Source organism: Urocitellus parryii, chromosome 1, assembly GCF_045843805.1.
Source record: "Urocitellus parryii isolate mUroPar1 chromosome 1, mUroPar1.hap1, whole genome shotgun sequence".
NCBI lineage: Eukaryota > Metazoa > Chordata > Mammalia > Rodentia > Sciuridae > Urocitellus > Urocitellus parryii.
Genome location: NC_135531.1, coordinates 254,491,139 through 254,512,224, shown reverse-complemented (window position 1 = coordinate 254,512,224; position 21,086 = coordinate 254,491,139). Strand labels below are relative to the sequence as shown.

The window sequence follows — 21,086 nt, the reverse complement described above, 5'->3', positions numbered from 1 at the left end:
GTACAATCAATGGGCAGGAATACTGCCAATTACAAAGGGAAACTTTCTAGAAGCTTTGCAAGATGAAAGGATTTTTGGAGAGGAAGAAAGGAGAGACAGTGACAAATGGCTTTTGGGTTGTGCTGTCAGAACCTCTGTGGGCTCCCTGGAGTTTCCAAGTGGTCTTTCTCCCTTTCCTGCTGTCTGCTCTGCAGTGTCCTTCTTAGAGCAGAGGTCACCGTGTCGCATCAGAGTTAGGACAGGCTTGTCAGTGGGTCACAAGGCTGTCTGTGTATGTCATAAAAGCAGACACTGCTCTGGTATAGAACTAGCAGCTTGCTCTTCCCCTGTTTACTTCTTCCCAGGGGATAAGAACTGGACCAGTCTGCAGAGCGGGAGGATCACTCAACATGAGCTGCAAGACTTGTTCAGAAAGAAAGCAAACAATAGTCTGAAAAGACGCTGCAGAGCATCTGGGCAACTTGAATTTCCTTCCCCATCGTGACATTTCCCCATGTGTTCTTCTGATAGCTATGTGTAAAACCTTCCTGGCAGGGTTCCTGCCAAACAGCAAAGATCAGGAGAAGTTGTCATATTCAGTCAGCACCCAACAAACCTGCCCTTAGGGAAGTGCCCACCCCCCACCCCAGTCTCTGATACCCATTGTGCCAAGAATGAGGAAGACCTGGAACCATTTCTAGAATGCTCATTGGATACTGCAAACCCCACAGGGCAATCAGCAAACTGGTCAAACAACTTCTCCCAGGCCCATTAATCTCCACAAGAGCAAGGGCAGGGTCCTTTTTACTTATCAATTTATCCCAGCACATAGCATAGTGCCTGCCGTGCTTTCTGTGCCTGGTTTGGAGGAACGGATGAATGTTGTTATCAAGTAGGCTGTATTTTTTTCATGTCCTTTGCTCACTGTAGCCGAGGGGCCACCCCACTGCCCTACCAAGACAAACACACGTTGTATGTCCACTGGTATCTGAGTAAGTACCTGGAGATACTCCTTGTTGGAATCCAAGTTGGGGGTCCAGCCATTGTCATCACCATGGAGTCGGCTTTGTTGAGGGGTCCACCTCCCATCAGAGTAGGTGGACGAGGCACTGATCTGTTCATTAGCAATCCGGCCAGACTCCATTCCCAGAGGAACATTGCACTGAAAGTCTGGGGAGTGGAGATGGTCAAGATCAGAGTTAAGCATCCCAAGCTCAAAGCCCTGGGGGGCCCAATACACTGCTCCTTTCTAGGGACAAGTTGTTGCAGGTTTTGATAAAGGATCAACTTAAAGACTCTAATTAAAAACTCCCATTTTAAAAACAACTACACCAAGACACAGAGCTTCACAGACCCTCTGGGTCTGAAAGAAACTAAATTGGACCTAAAAGAAATTAGGGTATGGATAAATAAGAATCATCATACAAATTAAAAATATACTCTAAAACAGAAGAACAGTTACTGCTGCGGGCTACAGATGGTCTCAGATGCCAGATGCACCAATATTGCGATCCAGGTAAATGTGAGATAGACTTCTGGCAATTTGGGTGGGCCAATCCATCGTGGGAAGCCTGCTTTATTAATAAACACCCAGGAGGCACTTTTGCATCTTTCTCTCTCACCCAACTCTCTCATGAGTTCTGGTTTACAGACAGATTTTGCAAAGCACATAAATATGGGTCTGTGGGACCCTGCTCCAGGAGCATATGCATGTCACACTACATTCCAGGTACCACCTATCGGGGCAAATAGACCCAAGAGTCACTTTCTCTGGCCTTGTGCCATCAATTACATTGTTGTCCTTCCCCTGGATGCTTTGGACACCAACCAATATTTGTGTATGCATATATTTGATAAGCACAAGAAATCATTTTCAGGTATCAAGCCTGTTCTTTAGCTCTGTGGCTGGACTAGCCATTTGCAGGACCTGTTATAATTGGCCATACTGTTTCTTGGTCCTGAAGTCTTTACAAACTCTTTGATGAAAGAACAAAAGCAAAAAAGCCAGAGCCCAACCCAGTGACTTTTCTGCAGGCCAGACTACAGTGTCCCCGGCTGCATAGGTGGTGAGCTGTCCACACGGTGGTAGCTCTCATCATCCTTAAAGCGCTTCTTTCTTCCTTAAAGAGATTGTGTGGTTTTCTAAGTGGAAATGGCCACACGCTGAAGCACATGGCCAAGAACAGCTGATTTGAAGATGGAGCCAGGGCTGGATGCTGATGGCCTGGACACTCCTTGTTGGAATCCAAGTTGCGGGGGAGGGGTCCAGCCAATCCCAGGAGACCTGGGTTAGAGCAATGGTTTCCAATGCTTTGCGCAGTGCCTGGCATATAGCACAAGCTCTAAAAACTATATTTCTTGGAAGTGTGAAGTGCAAGTTCAAGCAGTTTTGTCATCTAGCCAGGGAATATCTTCTCAGGGACAGAGATGTTTAGTGGTGAAAAAACATATATGCAAAAAGAGGTTTAAAATAGCTCAGTTTGGTGACAATGGCCTCGAGGCTTTGGGTGGAAAGAAAATGGTTCCAGACTCAAAAATGTTAGACCCTATGTAGATTATCCTAGCAATCCTTTTCACTCAGATGGGGGAACTGAGGCTTGAGAGGGTCCTACAACTTTCCCTAATAGTAACTAATTCTTGGTAAGCACATTTTTTTTTTCTTTAAAGAAACTGGCACCCAGATGGACATTGGCTCTTTTTGAGGGGGGAGTGGTACTGGGGATTGAACTCAGGAGCATTAGACCCCTGAGCCACATCTCCAGCCCTATTTTGTATTTTATTTAGAGACAGGGTCTCACTGAGTTGCTTAGCACCTCATTTTTGCTGAGGCTGGCTTTGAACTTGTGATCCTCCAGCCTCAGCCTCCTGAACTGCTGGGATTACAGGTGTGCACCGTGGCACCCAGCTTTGACGTTGGCTCTTTGCTCATGCATCTGCCTGACATGGGGATGTGGTTCCCATTCCTTGAACTCGGATGCCACAGAAAATCCTGCAGAGTTCCTATTTCCTTCTCTCTCAGAGGTCAGTTCCTTCACTTGTCCCCCCTTATAGCCCTGATGCAAGGACACACAGAAGTTCTCAACTGTCCAACTCACTCTCTGGTGGCTCCTGGTGAACCAGGTAGTATCGTGCAGAGAAGCCATCCTTGGCCACCGCCATGTCCGTGTGAAAGGTCAGGGATAAGATCCCTGTTGATGAGCGGAGTTCGGAAGGTGTTTTGGTCCCACAGTACTTGCCAATCAGGGGGCCAACTGGACACACAAGACAAAAAGAGATCAGATGAGAAAATCAAACTTGATTTCCCACACATTCCCCTTCCCACTGCCACATGCCATTTCATCCACCATCACTTTGTATCCCTCAGCATAAGAACCAAAGAGGTGTTTTAAGAGCAATGCCTAATAGTTTTCCTACATGCTAAAAAGGACTTTCAGTGAGATGGCTTCATTCTGTTCCCACAGCCCCAGAGATGGGCCAGAAAGGCATCATTACAATGCCTGCTCTGCAGAAGGAGAAATTGAGTTTCAGAGGTCATGTAGCGATTCCTTGTTCACACTGCTGGGAAATAGAGCAGAGACTCCAACCCAAGTAGCTTCCCAACTAGATTTTATGCTTTTCCCAAGAATTAAAATTGCTCTTGCTTAGTCATCAAGTCTGCCTTCTTATAATGAAAAATACTTAGAATAATTACAAAAGTACTGACTCTATCCAAGATCTATGTTGGCCTTCACTTGAGGCAGACAGGTTCCTCTTGGCTTTGAGTGATGCACCTTTCCAACATCTACGATTATTTAGTAATAATAAAGTTATAGTAGTAATAACGATGACGACAGCAGCTAACTTACATAGCTAAAACACAGATAGGTGAAGAAATGTGCCAAGGTTGCACAGAAGCAGGATACAAGCACAGTCAGTCTGGATCCAGAGTTCTATTTGGTCCCAGGGTTTGGCTGTTGAGTCACTTCCTATCCTGACAACTAGGTGTGGAAAATGATCTCACCTCTAGGTTTTGCCATCCTCTCCCAAGTACTCACTCAACCTCCTCCCCTCTTTCAAAGAAAATGTCTACACCTCCAGAGAAAGTAGACCACCTGTCTGTAATTTTATTAAAACCATCCTTGGTGAAGGGGAAGCCAAGAAATGGGTCACAAAGAACTCGAAGGAGCCCTGAAGTCTTTGTTTTCTCCTTTTATCATTACTAGAACAATCCAGAGGCAAAGACCCAGTGACAGAGTAGTGCCCTGTGGCAGTGATGTCACTCACCGTGGGGAATGCCATCCCAGATGTCCAGCCAGTCATACTTGCAGTCTCCCTCTCCCACCTGCAGAGGGTCATGCTCCAGGTCAAAGGTCAGGAACTGCAGGATGATCTCCATCTTGGGTTTGGCCAGGATGGTAAAGGTGCAGTCCAAGTTGTGTGGGTACTTCTCAGGAAAGCCAGGAGATTCGATGGTCCCATTAGGGCTGGTGAAGTTTTTTGAACAATCTTCAGAGCCTGGGTGTCAAAAGATAATTTGGAGCATTAAGAAGAAGAAGGCTTTCTTTGCTGCCTCTGTCACATGAGTTATTTAAATGTTTGGACCCCAATTCACCTACTCACGAGGTGAGGTTTTTCTTCCTACTCAAATAGCCCTTGGAGAAACATACTCTATCCATCCACATTTCAAGGCCTGGAGCCAGAGCCTCTGTAGGACAGAAACTAGGGAGACGCAGCCAACTTGCTCTATATATTAGAGCAAGAGCAGCAGTTGAGGGTTTGGGGAGAGAAGTGTGTGTGTGTGTGTGTGTGTGTGTGTGTGTGTGTGTGTGTGAGAGAGAGAGAGAGAGAGAGAGAGAGAGAGAGAGAGAGAGAGAGAGAGAGGGAGAGGGATTCTCTTGAAAGGAGGAACAGAGTCTTCTTTCTCAATTACTCAGCTGCTCACTCCAGAAATGTAAGTTATTTCAATCCTTAAGGAAGGCTTGCTGGTTGCCAGCAGGGAAAACAATGTCACCCCTTATTTATTGCTGACCTCAACACTAGCCCCTATTGTACCACAGCCAACTAAGTGCCCCTTCTCCCTCCAAGATCCAAGGTGCCTCAGGGGAGGGGCAAAGGGGAGCCTGGGTCTCATTCATGTCATGACTATATTAAAACGAGCTGCTCTGTAGTGGTCAGACAATTAACAATCGACGTTTTTAGCTGGTGGATCACAGCGGGGTGTTGGGGATGTTAAAGGCCGCTCCAGCAGCAAGTTTGGAAAAATGCAGCAGTGTATTGACATTTGGAAGGCTTCTGGTTCCTTTGTGGTGGGGATGGCCTTGTTTCTCTCCTCCACGCTTGTGTCTGCTTTCTGGGGACGCAGGGAGGCATCCTGATTACATGCGGCACACATTCGCAGGCGGTTGCAAGCTCCCAGGGCAGCAGGAGCCCTTAAGAAGATTACAGTGACTGCATCTCCCAATGCCTCTAGGTGGAGTCATATTTAAACAGCCCTGGTTGTGTTTTCACCAGCCACCGTCTGCCAGGGCAGAACCATGGATGGAGCCTGGGAGCACAGAGACTTGGACCATGGATCCACGGAGAGACACAGAGCAAGAACTGGTACCAGTTACTATGGATATGAATGCTGGAAAATTAAAATGGATTTCATACAACACATTTGGATTTTAAAATCAGAAAAGGAAGTAGGATTTATGAGGAGGATAATAGACACTCTAAGCATGAAGGAAAAAAAAAAAACACACAGAGAAATACTCAATAAACCAGGTGTTTACTGGCAGGAAGTGTCCTCTGGGGATCACACCGAAATATAACTATGTGATGTCAATACGCTGATCTTAGCCTGCGGCGATGTCTTTATCTACAGCTCCTGTAGCAGGCACCTCTTTATTGATGATGGCTTTCTGGAAAGCTGCAAATGCCTAACTTGGAAAAGGTGCCATGCAACTAGTGGGGGAGGGGTCCTTATGACTTTCTTTAGGTCAGAGCAGACAGGAAATTCCAATCTCCCCCACCTAACTGTCCATTACCGACTCCCTTCTCCTGGTGCTCAGTGCTCCATGGTAGGCCTGAGTAGCATGGGAACTGGGGACACAGGAGGCAAGAGCTAACCTTCATGATGCCACATCTCAGATGCTCTGTACTCCATCATTCAGAGGCATGCTCAAGGTAGGGCAGGCCCAGGGCTGAGAGTGGGCAGCCAGGCCTAGAGGACGATCTGGGATGGCCTCCCTGCAGCTTTGTTTAACTCCAATTCCTAAGGGTCTCCTTCCTGGCCCAGGATGATGCAATTTGGTGGAGCCAAGCCAAATTGGCAGGTCTTCAGGGGGCCAAGAGGAATTTTGAAGAGGTTAGGGTTTATGGCAGCTATGTAGCCTTCGTCACGTGGGCCACTTGGGGAGCCTCACACATGACAGTGTGGAAAGTACCTCTCCATTCACAATTTGCTTGAGAGTTAGAAAAGCTATCCTGATTGTCCTCCTTGAGTTTGCTCCATTGTCATTTCCCTAGAAGGCAGGGGGACTCTTCACCCCACCCTGGGGTTGGGGAATTTATGGTGGAATGTTCTTTGTCCTGTCACCAGTGGGAGACTACAAGTGCTTCCACAATGCACATCTAGAGAGTTCAAGATAGGCCTGGAGAATGTGAGATTCTAAATGATTCCTGGTTCTGAGATCCTGCATTCAGGAATTTTTTTCAACCTTGGGTACTTAAGACTAAAAAGAAAAAAAAAGAAGTGTGTATGTCTGATACATTGCTAGAAATGGGTATTATGGTTTCTGGCTTATTTTGAACCGGTTGGGAAGACTTATATGGAGATTTATCCTTTTTTATGCAGAAAAAAAAATCAATCATGTCTATTAAAATCATAGATTTGCCTCTAATTGCACCACGGTTGAATCATCAGAAAGGCAGCTGAGTATCCAATGTCAAGAAGACATCCCTGAAAAGGAGACAAAATTGAGTCTTGCAAAAATCAGCCCAATCCAAGTTCCTTTTCTATGATGTGTTAGAAGGAAAAAAAAGTTAAAAAAAATTTAGTCAACAACTATTCAAGTCCACTCAATGCTAAGACTGTCCTTAGAAGCTGGGAGATTTGTGTTGCAGAGAATGGTTTCATAACAAAAAGACTTTGGCATAAAATATGCCCATTCCCTGTTTTTCCACTGTAAATTTTACAACTTTGCCAATGAAAGAAGAATCTGCACATATGAAGATATTTAAAACTTGATGAATTTATCCACAGCTGAGCTTGGCTTGACTACAAAAGGTGAATTCTGGTTCTTAACTCAAGGAGTGGGGTAGTGATCACTCCAGGTTTCCTCTAGTTGTGAATGACCCCAGAGATGCCACTGGGCACCAGAAAAAAAAAAAAAAAAGAAAACAGGGTTTTGAACTTAGGTCATAGGAGTATCAGAAACCAAAACCCCCAAATCTAATCCCCTCCCCAACTCCACATTTTCCACTGATTCCTATATTTTTATTTTAGTCTTTGTTTATTATTTTTTTTATGTGGTGCTGAGGATGGACCCCAGTGCCTCATGCATGTTAGGCGAGCACTCTACCTCTGAGCCACAACCCCGGCACCTCCAGTGTTACTTTTTAAGTTATTTAAAATTCCTTTCTCTAGTCTGCTAGGGATTTGGTGATTTGAGATCTTTTAAGTTTGTGAGTTGTTTTGGCCTCCTCTTTTGTTGGTAGTGAGTCTGGTAATAAAGAATCTTTTATACTCCCTATAGGACAGACACGAACCCTCCACTCCAGCCACATGTCCCCTGTCTGTCCCCACAGTGTGGGCTTCTGTCTCTCAGTGTAATTCTGCCCCACAGCCTCCTCAAAGAAAAGCACCCAGAGCCCTCTGTATGGCTATTTGCGTTTCTGTGTTTACAGTTTCCCTTTCTTTCTTTTTATGAATCCGACTAGCAAACATAGCTGTGTTTGTTTGGATTTCTTCAGCACGTCCACCCATTTTCTTTCATGTTCTGGGGATGACGTCAACTTTGTGTATCTTCTCTCCAGACTGCAACCCTGGAAATATGGGTAGAAGACTTGGCACCTGGAAGAATGGGAACTTTTCTGAAAGCCTCAGTTTTGAATTCTGCACTTTGCATATATTTACATGTTGATTTTCATGCCAAGAGTTGTTCTTGCGGATGGGCACTATGGCAGGTGTGAGTGACCCTGAGGAGGCTACAGGGCTCTCATTTTGTTCCTCATTCTTAGAAGCATGGCTGTCGACAGGGCATCTCTTCTGGAGGCTGTCCCAGGGCCTCCCACAGGGTGCCTCATTGCTCTATGCCTGGGCCACGTTTCTTCCCATGACTGGCACTATTGTTTCTAGGCAGATCATAAGGTTTGCTGCCTCCTTCACAATTCTACTTCAGTATGTCATCGAAATAGCAGTGCTGAATTTTGATACCCTCTTGTAGGTTTTATCTTTTAATACCCTCTTTTCAAAATTCGCATCATGGGTAAAGTTAACACTTCCTTTTGCTGTGGCTTTCTGGAGAAGGTAGCTTGTGCCTTGTGGAGTATACAAGTTTGGAGGCATAAGACCAGAGATGAGATTTTAATGGCTATGCTCATCTTTGTTCTGACTTCCTTAGCCAGCTCCTTGGAAGATCCTGTTTAGGTTGTTTTCCTTTCCTGGTCAGTACATGGGAGCTGAGTGACAGCTTTAGAACAAGGGACTTTGCTATCTGGTAGACTCCAGAGAGCTCCTTGATTTTTCCTCTCACTGTCATAACCACAGGATGTTAATTATTTCTTCACTTAGAACTTACTCATGTTACAGTTCTCCTTTCAATTTACCTATATATTCAACAACTGTGCATCTCTACATGCTGAGGTTTTGTACACCTGTGTCCTCTGCTACACAAAGGCAAAAACTATGTTTGATTTTTTTTTTTCTCTCTCTTCTCTCTATCCACTGCTCCTAGCAGCGGCTGGTGGCACTGATGTGGCACTGATGTGAATCTTGCTGAGGACTTAAGGGGATGTAGATGAAGCTGTTGAGGGACCCACCCCCAACATCCCTGAGTCCCAGACCCACAGAGCACTGGTCCCTGTGACCTTCCTGTGGCCAGAAGCATGAAAACCCATGACAGACAGACCGTCTTGGGACCTGAACCCTATGACAGCCTGGGCTCCCACTCCAGCACAACACAGTTCTGCTGACCCCACCCCTTCATTTGATTCCACAGTCTCAGGCAGACAAATCGGACAAATATTTAGACAGAGCGGATATAAAAAGTGCTTTCAGCAGCTACCACTTCCTTTCAAGAACTGTTTAATGAAAGAGAAAATATATATGAATAGTTCCCCTCACACTGAACTCAACAGGCGCCCGTCTTGGGCCTCTTGATGACAGGGCTGACGGCTTCCTCGTGAACTGGACTCCATGCACGAGTTGCAAAACTTAGGTTGCTGGAGAGGGCAGACACTTGAAGATGGAGCGGGAGCCTCTAAGGTAGGGGGCAGGCAGGGGCAGGGTTATACTCAGCACCATACATAGGAGACATCAGAGACCAAGGCTCCCTACGTGGAGAGTGCACATGTGGATGCTAGGGTTAGCGCCCTCTGGGTAGGAGTCCGCTGTCCCCAGTGGTTGACATGAGCTCTGGCCTATATTTTTAAGGCCTAAGAGTAACCTAAGAGGAGCCTGATGGAATCAAGGAAGGGCTATCTTTTTTGACTGCTTTTCAGGGAGTCTGCTTCCTGGCATATGGGATGTTGGGGATCACTGGATAGAGGTGGTAAAGTGGGTCGCCAAGATGAATTTCTAGGAGTCATATTCTAATCCAAGCTCTGGTGTGACCCCAATTGGAGGTTCGTGGTGAGAACTTTAGAGATGCTAAACAATGAAAAGATTATGTCCTTCAGCCCCAAAGTAATCCCAAGTAAAGGCAACATTAAACCGTGAAGTAATTGAGAGGAAGTTCAACCAAGTTTTGCTTTTTCCCATGAAGATTAGTTTGATTTTAAAACTACAAAAATCAGATTCTTTCAAAAAGTGTTTTCTATTCCTTGGGTAGCCCCCACTCTGCTGGTGCTTGGCCTGCCTCCTCCTGCCTCAAATTGGTTGTCAACCTGACCTGGCCTTTCACCTGGGAGCCTCTGTCATGGTGCTCGAGCAGGATGAACCTTGACCCCTTACCTATCTCCAACCACTGGACAATGGATCCCCCTCCTAAGTGCCCACCTCTGGCCTCTTCCTGGAACCATACTGACCTGTTTTGAAGATCTCATAGCGTAGCGAGAAGCCTGCCCCCTGCCGGGCGTAGTCAGAGGTGAACTTGATGTAGAGCATGGAGCCAGAGGAGATGATGGTGGGTGGGGCGATGTTCCCACAGTGCTTGCCCAGGAGGTCTGCCGACTCACTGTCCCCATCCCGAATCTCAATGAAGTCATACCTAGGCGGGGATAGCACAAAGGGGCACCTGAGAAGAGCTCAGTCTGAGGGCCTGGGAAGGACCAGTCTCCCTCCAACTCTCCCCATTCAGGTGTTTCAGAGTGATCAACAAAGGGCACTTATGCTTGCTTGTGTGGCCTGGCACGCACAGATACAGGAAGTTGCTCTGCTTTGTTAAAGCCACACAGTGAATAAGGGCGCGGATGGGAGGCTTATCTCTTGCTCACATAGAGCAATAGAATCATTCTCTCAAAGATCTCAAAACAAACATTGTTTTCTTCCTTTGGTAGCACCATTTTTATTTCCATTATGATCTCTGAATCTTTGTCTTTCTTTGCTCTGGGGTCGTTGCAAGTGACTTAACCCCTTTGAGCATCAATGTCTCCATCCACAAAATGAGAAGAAAAACATCCACTTGAGAAGGTCAGGATGGAGATGGAGTGGAAAAAATACAAGAGAGGGGCTGGGTCCCATCTGGAGATGTTTCAGAGATATATATTCTCCTGTGTCCACCCCACCCTGGTTCAGTTTCTCCTGGATCATTCCTCTTCTCTTGTCTCTAATTGATAGTAACCACGACACCTCATCTGCAGGTCACCTCCCTCCCCGAGATGACTCTGTGAGGTTCCCATCAGCAGTGTCTAGTCAACAACACGTTTTTTTAGACAGGATCAGCATCATATTGACAATAAAAACTTTCTCTAAAGGGGTGAATCCCTGGGGACCCAGCACCTAGGAGCACACAACCATCCGTCTCAGCAACAGGCAGAACAGGTCGCCTCCTAAAATGAGCTCTCCACAGCCTTTGGAGTCAAACCAGCCTCAGTAGGGGAGACACCTCCGACATCCATGTTCACGGGTTGGTGCACAAATACTGTCCCACTTTATCTTAACCGCCATGCATTTTCTTTTATTTATTTTCAGTTGTTGATAGACCTTTATTTTATTTATGTATTTACATGTGGTGCTGAGAATGGAGCCCAGTGTCTCACACATGCCAGGCAAGTGCACTACTGCTGAGCCCCAGCCCCCGCCCCCGCCCCCGCCCCCGCCCCCGCCCCCGCCCCCAGACATGCATTTTCAACCGCGCATGCGCTCTGAGCGCTGTGTTCCTTTCTAGGCTTCCCGTGAATCCCTTCATCACCACTGCTAAGGGGGAAAACTTCCTCCCCTTCTTCTGCTGGCCACTGAACTATTATTTCCTAAAAAACCACCCATCTTCCTTTCCCTCCTTCCCTCTATTTATTTTGCATCAGCCTGTTCCAGCGACACAGAAGAAATCTCTTCCTGGTGTGTAAAGAGGGGCTACAGATGCGGCCCTCCCTGGGATGTGCCTCCCTGCTCCTGTCACACACGGGGTCGGGGGGAGCTGGCTGCCTGCAGACGTGGCTGATGTGTGCTGGAGAAGCCGGAGGAAACTCCCGGGAGCCATATTTCAGATGGCTCAGTCACTTCCAAATAAATAGGCCTGTGAAGGAAGAATAAGGAGTGGAGCAGGAGTTGTTCCTTCTTGGACCCCAGAGGGCTCGGCTCTTAGAGCCAGAAGAATGGCGGAAGCGGGTTGAGTCTGGAGACGTGGAGAGGGCAATTTCCCCAGAAGCTCTGGGGAGAAGGGCAGGCTGAGGAGGCCCCTGGGGTGGGGAAGCTGTTGAGAACTGGGATTTCAGTGTAGGAGATGGTGCTGACTTTGAAAACAGGCTTTCTCACTTCCAACACAGAAGTGAAGAGACAGAGTGCCTGCTCAGGGGAACTCCCAGCAGACCTTCTGGAAAACCCCTCCTTGCTCTTTCCACACTGAGATAAGCACTGCAGAACAGTCATCCTGCACCGAGCCTGTGAGGGCCCAGCAGCCTGCACAAAGACTGAGGAGCTGCCACCTGTGTTCATTAGCCTTTACTCCCTGAGCTTGCTGGGAGGAGGGTGTGCAGGGCCCTGGGCACAAGTCTCAGTCCTGGGAGTGGACAGAGTTGGATTCAGTTTCCAGCTTGACTACATTATTATTATTTTTTTTAAGCTGGGTACCCTCAGGCAAGTGACTGAACCTTTCTGAGCCCGAGAAAGGGGGATGATAAGAGTAAAATAGAGATTTTAGTATCTTCCTCCTAGGGTTGTTGTAAGATTTAAATGACCAATTCTAATCTATAAAAAGTGCTACATTGCATGGCACACAGTGTGAGCTTAAGAAAGAAAATTGTGGTTATTGTATTCTCACACCCATTTCAGTGGCAAGGTGATCAAGCCCTGGAGCAGAAGTGGCTGGCCCTAAGAGAGAGCAAATGAGTAGAGGGACAGCATAAGCAGGGATATAAATCTGTTTAAACATTTTGGAAGGCATTTTTGGCAAAATGTTACAAAATATAATATGTACATAGCCCTTGGTCCAGCAATTCCTTTGATAGAATTTTTTCCTAATAATCAATTATGCAAAGATGCATCTTTGTGCGTACTTTAAAAAAAAGCATATGAAAAGTGAGAAGATACTTTGTTTATAAATAGTATCATGTTGGAAAGTCCAACCATGCAGGGTAAGTGAATCAATTCTGTTATATTTATGAGATGAAATATTCTGCTGTTATAGTATAGTGCTGCAGGTCCAGGGTTTTTGTTTTTATGGAAAAATGTTCATGATCACTCAAAAAAGATCTTGAATGTTTTTTAAATATACACATGTATTTCCTTATGTAAACATGCAGAAAACATCTGAAAGAGTATATACTAAAATATTAACAGTGATGAGATATATGGATGGTGGGATAATTGGTCATCTTTACTTTATTCTTTTGCATTATCTGAATTGTTTATCATAAAGCCTGCATTTCTATAACAAGCCAAAACCACACACACACACACACACACACACACACACAGCTGCTTCCATTAAATTTTTTTTTACAAGAGCTGAGAAAAATAAGTTCTTAAGATGTGGCAGAAAAAAGTAAATTCATCATCATCATCATCACCACCATCATCATCCATGAATGAAACATGGGATATCAGAATAGGGTTGGGGACATGGCCCACATTCAATAAATATTTTTAGAAGATTTTGAATACTCTTAGCATTGCCAGTTTCTCCAGGAAGGACCAAGAGAGGCCCAACCATCCCTCTGGCTTGTTATGAGAAGTGGGAGCTTGTGTCTGGCTGCCTAATCACCCATGGAGCCTCTCAGTGGATTAACAGAATCAGCCAGGAGGCAGGACTACCCCCAAATGCCATCACTGAAAGCTTGCCCCAATTTACCCAAGGGATATACTGCCCTGAATGCTTTCTTGTAATGTGGCTAGCAGCAAATACATCCTTATCTATCCTCATACATGTGTAGTGAAGGGCATGCATTTTTTTTAAGTTGTAGAAGGACACAATACCTTTATTTTATTTATTTTTATGTGGTGCTGAGGATCGAACCAGTGCCTCACACGTGCTAGGCGAGTGCTTTACTACTGAGCTACAACCCTAGCCCGGGGATGCATTTTTGATAAAAGAGCCTATTAAAGGATCCCTCTGATGAATCCTTTTGTGAAGCAAATTATCAGCGCCTCCTCGAACTTCTTAGAGAAACTAGATTTTCCCATCAGGTTTGCTTAAGGGAGTTAGGATTTGGCCCAGACCTCCGCTCTCCCCGCAGTGTCCTGCTATGGCCCTATGGACCAGCCCCACTTACCACGTGGTCTTCTGACTGTGCCTCTTCTATAAAGGGCGCATTCCAAATGACATGCTGACTTCATACAGAATGTCTCATTTACCTCCCGTGTGACTGACTCATTTGGGGAAATTTTTTATTATTAGGGATTTGCTACAGCTGGAGTAAATCTCCTTAGAAATTTCAATGTTGTCAGGTTCATTTGTGAAGGACTCGGCAGAGGCTTAGAAAGTTTGTGGCCTTGGAGTAAACGTGGCTTTGCATCTTGCATCGAATCCCCAGTGTTTGTTTGGTGAAGGAATACGGGGTACACACAGAGCTCACCCCAAGGACAGTCAAGGGGGGGAACTTGAAAAGCAGCTCCTCTTTCAACATATTACTCATTTTCTGGAAGGCAACATCAACCAGCTAACAGACATATTAACTAGTGTTTGCGTTTCATTATTCATAATCTCTCTCAAATGAAAAAATTCCTTTCAAAGCTTTGACACTACCTCTTATTATTGTATTTATTTGTTTTTGCCTGAGCTAAAGTAGCCACCTCTGCTCCCTGCTCTTCTCGTCTTTCTAAAATGGTTCCCCAAGTGCCTTGGCTCTTCTCTCCCCACAGATTCTGACATGTGGAACATGTATCTGGAGGGAGCTTTCTCTACTTTCTTCGTCAGCTTCAGAGTCTTAATTTCTTCTCCCCAAGTCCACTTTTGGGGCATGGGAATCTTGATGGTGGGATTAATTTGGAGAGGCCACAGGAGAGAGATGAAAAGCAACAATCGCACCTCTTCCTCTAATCACTGGGCAAACATGAACAGTGGCTTCTTGGTGTCCATAACTCTGGCCACATCTGGACTTCCCAGAGGGCACCCAAGGCAGCCAGACCATGCTAGAAAACTCAGCAAGCTGAGACCCTGCTCTTGGAGTATGAGTATGTCTGGCCATGATTCTCCATGAGAATCTACAGTTATGGGTGGGTGAAGAACCGTATGTGAAGGGATTTCTATATCAAGGACAGGGTACTGAGGTTCTTTAAAGACTATGTCCTTCTGTGCCCAGGTCTTGAGTCATAAAATCTGCCAGCCAGGCAAATATTTCACACTGCTAGACTCTGAATATTTAAGATTAAATTCTTGACTCATTTAATGTTAATGTTTTTGGAGGGCAAGTTCTTTCCTGTCCACTGAGCCTTTGTACCTTCTGTTCCTGTGCTTGTAATACTCCTTGTTAGCTTTTCCCAAGGCTGGTTGTTTCTCCTCCTTCAGGCCTAAGTGCAAATGTCACCTCCTCAGAGAAGCCTGCCCTGACCACCCTCTTTTTGAACTCATATCTATCTTCTCGATCTCGCCATCCTCTTATTTTCTCTTACAGCTAGTGTCACACTCTGGAGAGCTCTTACCAACCTGCGTATGTATTTGTTTACGATCTGCCTCCTGCACTGGACCGTAGTAAGCACCATGGGGCAAGGACTTTTGTCTTTTCGCTGCCCGATTTATAACTTGCCAGGTGCCTGGCACAAAAAAAATTCACTCAGCTGTTTGTTGAGTGAATTAATGGATAAGGGACTGCAGTTGCTTAGGGAGATGCATGCTGTGATAACACTTTCCAAGGGGTTTGAAGGGTTGGTTCGTGTTGTACCCTCTCCCTTGTGCCCAAACACATTTGCTGAGCTATTCTGGTTGTATCCGAAAACCAAAATGTTGCCTTGTGACACAAAAACACGAAATATAACATTCTGTGGGGGAAGAAACATCTCCAATCATGCTGACAGCATTTTCACTATTAGTGGCAAACAAATCAACTATAATTAAAATGCTGTCAAAGTGATTTGAGATTTTTCTCACTCTTTCAAAGTTCCATATTTCATGAGTAGATTATCCAGGCCAGAGAATTTACTACCTCCTGGAGTGCCTTTCTTCCAGGAAGCTCAAAGATAGCTATGAACACTGTCTTATTAATCCTTACATTAAAACCTTCGAGGAGAATCAGAGGAAAAGCCAACACTGTCCTGTACATCTTCCTAATAAAAATGTCTGCATGAGTCAGGCCTCTGGTCAGTTCAGGCCCCCAACCAGGCCACCTGTCTGTCAGGCTCAGTATAGGTAAACAGCTTTTATGGAGAGATCTGCTCATGTCAGGTCACATTTTTTTTTTTTAAGAAGTAAATTTCATTTCCTTGAATTTCTCCCTTTCATTTGTACCACTCGTTTGATAAGAAGCTAGCGTATTGATGAAAAGGGATCACATTTTACTGAGCATATACTATGGGCCATATCCTCAGCTTATATATTATTATTATTTTGGGGGATACTGGGGATTGAACTTAGGGGCACTCAACCACTGAGCCACATCCTCAGCCCTGTTTTGTATTTAGAGACGGGGTCTCATTGAGTTGCTTAGCGCTTCACTATTGCTGAGGCTGTCTTTGAACTCATGATCCTCTTGTCTCAGCCGCCCAAGCTGCTGGGATTACAGGCATGTACCACCGCACCTGGCTATTACTTCATTTAATTCTCTTTTAATACACAGCAAGCTCTGTTATGATTTATATTCATTTTCAGATGCAGAGATGGAGACTCACTGAGATTATGTGTCCTGCCCAAAGTCACATGAGAAGGAAAGGTCAGAGGCAGAGTCAAACCCAGGCAACCTTTCTCTGGCACACAGACCTCTCACCCCCCGACCCCCGCCTCAGTAAATATACAAAGAATCTGAAAAGCAATAGAAAAATCTGAAAATCTGAGCACAATAGAAATACCAGATTGTGACAGCACAAGAACATCAGCAGGATCTGGGTGTAAAGAAACCTTTTGCTCTCAGGTGTCCACAAAATGGGCATAAGGTGTAAAAGAGACTTTACAGAGTCTTGCTCTTTTTCTTTAGTCATTCTGTTTAAACAAAGCCTGAAGGACTTGCCAAAATTAATAGACATATCACCAACGGGAACAGTGAGCATATTTGAAATTCACGGTTTCAAGATTCACCAAATCCAGCTTGTAAGTGCTCAGATGGGATAACATATTAATTTTCGTGAGTGCGGTATTTTTATAAGCACATATACACCCGTATGTGAACATATGGCCCATCGAGTGAGAAAATAGGATCTTGTGTATTTATAAGCTCTTAAAGTACCATCCACATATTCTGGAGTCCACAGATTTCCAGTAGGGGTCCACACAGGAGTTTCAGTGGGGTGGGTTGGGGAACCTCTGGAATCATAGGCTGAAATGTTGTGTGTTTGTGTGATGCACATTTTCCTAGGGAAGGGGTCTGTGACAAGAGAAACCCAAAATTGCTGTCACAAAAACACATCGGTCTATGAGGGCACAAGGTACTATGGGAAGCACCATATGTGGGCTTCTTCGATAGACCCAGCTAGTCTCTGGCACCTGCTAATGGCAAAACTGTCCATCTGGTTTCCATATCTTCATCTCTAAAATGGAAATAATAACAGATCCTACCTTTGGGGCTCATGCAAAGATTACAAAGGTCCAGTAAGGCCCTACACAGTACCAGATGCCCCAGAAAGCACCCGAGAGCCATTGACTATGTTTATGATTACAACTGGATAACCAAACAGGATGTGGATTTGAGGGAGAGGAGAACTGCATACACTCGGGGCCTTAGAAACCAGACACTGCAGATGAACTGAAAAGCCGTGCTTATAATCGTAACTCCCTCAACCTTGGGGCTGGGTTTTTCCAAATCCTCCTCCGGCACAAATCCATCCACAGTGCTTTAGTCACTTGAGTTTTTTGAGATTTTATTTCAGTCTCGTGGTTCTGAGCCCAGACTCTGGAACCAGACTTCCAGGCTGGGTTCAAAACCACCTCCCTTGCATTTGCTGGATCTTGAACAGCAAGGAGCTCGATGTCCCTGCATTTTGGTAGCTGATGCACATCAATGGCTCCACACAGGGGCTGGCACACAGTAAGTGATCAGATAGTAGATGTCATTATTGCCACTATTACTGTTCTTATTACTTCTCTAACTTTGAGGTCTCAAACAGTTCCAAAACCCTGTTCATCTGCATTGCTGCCCAGTGCCTTTCAGAGAAGCCGTTATCTTGTCTTCCTTCATTTCTTCCCACCACAAATCTCTGAGCTTTTTTTTTTTTTTTTAAGTTGCAATCCCCTCACAGCCAGGGTCACCACGGCTCTTCAGAAGGGAGGAAATCTGACCACCCAGCAAAGGAAGTATGCAGAGAGAATAACCCAAAACAAACTGAGAAGGAATTATTCTAAAAAAACCTGAAGGCAAGAAAATGGAAACTACAAATAACATCTATTTATAATTTCTGGTTGTTTTTCTGCAGAAGGCCCTGGATGATGAAGAGGGCCCGCCAATCTCATTGTTCCTGGTGGAGCAGGCTGCCAAGAACACTCTCCACATGAGGAAGGAGCCCACTGCAGACAGGGCGCCTGATAAGTCTCACTGCACATGAACTGTTAAGAGAATGAAGAACACACAACAAAGCCACCCGCACTTCTGCCCTGACCCTTTGGGTGATCACCCGCTTCCCCTGATGACCTGGCTCCCCAGCAAGGCACATTCCTGAGGCGGTAGGGCAGCGGATCTGCCAGGTTCCTGGACCAGCAAGCACTCCCGAAGCTGCTTCAACAGAACTGTTTACTTAGGAAAGGAACAATTTTCTAGGCAACTAATGCCAGCGTGAAGTTTAAGGTATGGGGGGCAGGCTGTTTTCAGCACGACCGTTGGATCTGTCTTTCGTCTGCTCTGCGTCTATAGAATCCTCGCTCTCTGCGGTCAACTTCAAGGGCCCCTTGCTAGCATTTTGTAATGATGCCAGAGTACAAAGTAGGTAAGAGGACCCCAACGTTTATGTGCACTTCTTCTTCTTCTTTTTTTTTTTTTTTTTTTTTTTGAGGCAGGAGTAGCTGCTGGTGCTTGGATAGGAAGGTGTATCCTAACAGAGCCAAGGGTAGCTAAATTGTCTTATGCTGCTGAACTGAGTCAATCATGCCTCGTGTCTCGGTTTGCCACACCTTGTAAATGGGTGCAGGGATGATGCCGCTGTGTCTCACAAGGGTGACTAAAAGGGGCACGAGGCAACTGGTAACCATTAAGGGGAGATCAGAGCACGTCATCATGAGGCCTTGGTGTGCTGGCAGCATCCCTCCACTTGGCTGAGTGAACGGCTCCCTCTGGGCCAAGTGTTCACTAACCCTGGGTCCCAGAGGATCCAATTGTGAGAGCAAAATCATAACCTCCCCATCTGTCCGAAAAATGGGAGCCTGCTGGGAGCAGAGGTGCACAGGGCACCAGGGAATCAATCAATCACTGCGTAGAAGTCTTTTGTGTTTTGCTTTGTTTTTTGGTATCTGGGCTTCCAAACATTTTTCTATCCCCTTTTGCTGGCACCCAGCCTCCACGATAAGACTTGGAAGTTACAAACCTTGTCTGAAAAATGTACCATGCGGAAATTCAAGAAAGGGACAGTTTGGGAGTACGTGGCAGGTGGAAGGGCCCCGTTTTGGGATTTCACTCCTTACAAGCTTCAAGTTACAGAATTCAGAGCTTCTCCTGGCTCCAGGGGCAAACTTGTCACTACTGTGCAAAGAGCACCGGTGTGTGGAAGTGACGGGCCTGTGCTATGTCCAAGCAGGAAGGGCTGCTGCGGTGCCAGGGTGGGGATTCTGAATATAGCCCTTGGAGGCCAGTCAGCTGGAACTGCTTCCTCCTCTGCAGCCGCCTCTCGGACACTGTGCCTGGATGGATGCTACGTGCAGAAGTGTGGTGTCTGTGCTAGGTGCCTGGGTCAGGCAACACACATTACAGCCCCTGCCTTGCCCATGACAGAAATGTCCCTCCTGCTCTGAAAGGACTCATCAGGGTTTCTTGGGGGTAGAAGTATCGAATGTTCAGGAATCTTGGGTGCTTTTGGCCTAAGTCTCATAAGACCATAAAGTAATACATCTGGCAGGGACTCGAGATCTACCAGAAAGGGAACCAGGTTGCAGGAAGTCTCCAAGCAGGATGAGAACAGCGTGAGTCAGGCCTTCAAGAGCCTTTATTTATCCCACAGCTATAAGCAGAACGTTTGTTTTGTGTGTGGAACTGCTGGCTGGCTGGCTGGCCACCATATTGCAGAGACCAGCAGCAGGGCCCTCGCAGCATGGGGAGAGGCGCTAGTGCCAGGGATGAGCTGTAAGAGATACCGCAGCAAAGAAAAGTCAATGCCCCAATATTTAACCCATCAGCCTGTCCGCAAGCTTGGACCAAATGCAGTCTCTGCTTGGGCTTCAATTTCCCAGTGGATAAGATTCTCTAAATAATAATAATACTTTCTTTAAACCCTTCTACCACTCTCAAAGGGATGACACACCGATAAATCACTTTGAACTTTTAGATGAAAGGTGCTCCATAAACCTGAGGTCTCATCAACTGTAATTGTTACAGTAATTATCTTAATGATAATAATGATGATAATAGGAGAAGGGGGAGGGGTGGGGATGAAACCTCCTACCTCGAGACAAAGAAAAACTCTTCCTCTAAGACCTGCCTCACACTTCCTTCAGCTCCTAGCCCACTGCCATCCTTCTCTAGCTGCCAATTCCCAGGCTGAAATATTATTTACTCCTTTCCTTTCCAATAAAACAATTATTTGTTCCACAGTTCTCCCTCTCGCTCGCCTCCAGTGTGTCTGGCTTGGCCCTGACAGCTCAGCCATGGACTGTTTACACGTCTTGCTCACCCTCCCCGAGTCTGGTTCAGCTCCATTGACACGAAAGGCAGGAGAATTCTCTGTGTGTGAGGAATCAATTACTTCCGCTGACACTCCATTACTGGCCCTCACGTCTTTGGATTCCAGATGGAGGACGAAGGTGGTGGTGGGGATGGCAGGGAATTTGAAGAGGGTGGTCAGAGAGGTGCAGGGGCCAGGGGAGTAGGAAGCAGATGACAGAGGGCCAGACGGGGGCTATTGACGGAGTCAGGCCTCCAGCTTGTACGGAAAGACACAGGAAGACCTTTCTCTCCTTGACTGCCCTGCCGGCATCCAGGGCATCCAGAGGCATCCGGAGGTGACCACAAGGCAGGAAGAGGCAAAGAAAAGTAATAAAAAG

At 46.0% G+C, this 21,086-nt stretch overlaps 1 protein-coding gene across 2 annotated transcripts in view; it reads right to left on the bottom strand.

The window, feature by feature from the left end:
• Positions 1-21,086, bottom strand: part of Nrp2 (neuropilin 2) — a 115,502-nt gene that overhangs the window by 70,080 nt on the left and 24,336 nt on the right. For both annotated transcript variants that reach the window (XM_026394577.2, XM_026394579.2), the window contains exons 3-6: positions 10,189-10,370; positions 4,243-4,473; positions 3,075-3,230; positions 980-1,149 (exon numbers count right to left, since the gene is read on the bottom strand). In XM_026394577.2, coding sequence (XP_026250362.1) covers positions 980-1,149; positions 3,075-3,230; positions 4,243-4,473; positions 10,189-10,370 — 739 coding nt within the window. The remainder of the gene's footprint in view (positions 1-979; positions 1,150-3,074; positions 3,231-4,242; positions 4,474-10,188; positions 10,371-21,086) is intronic.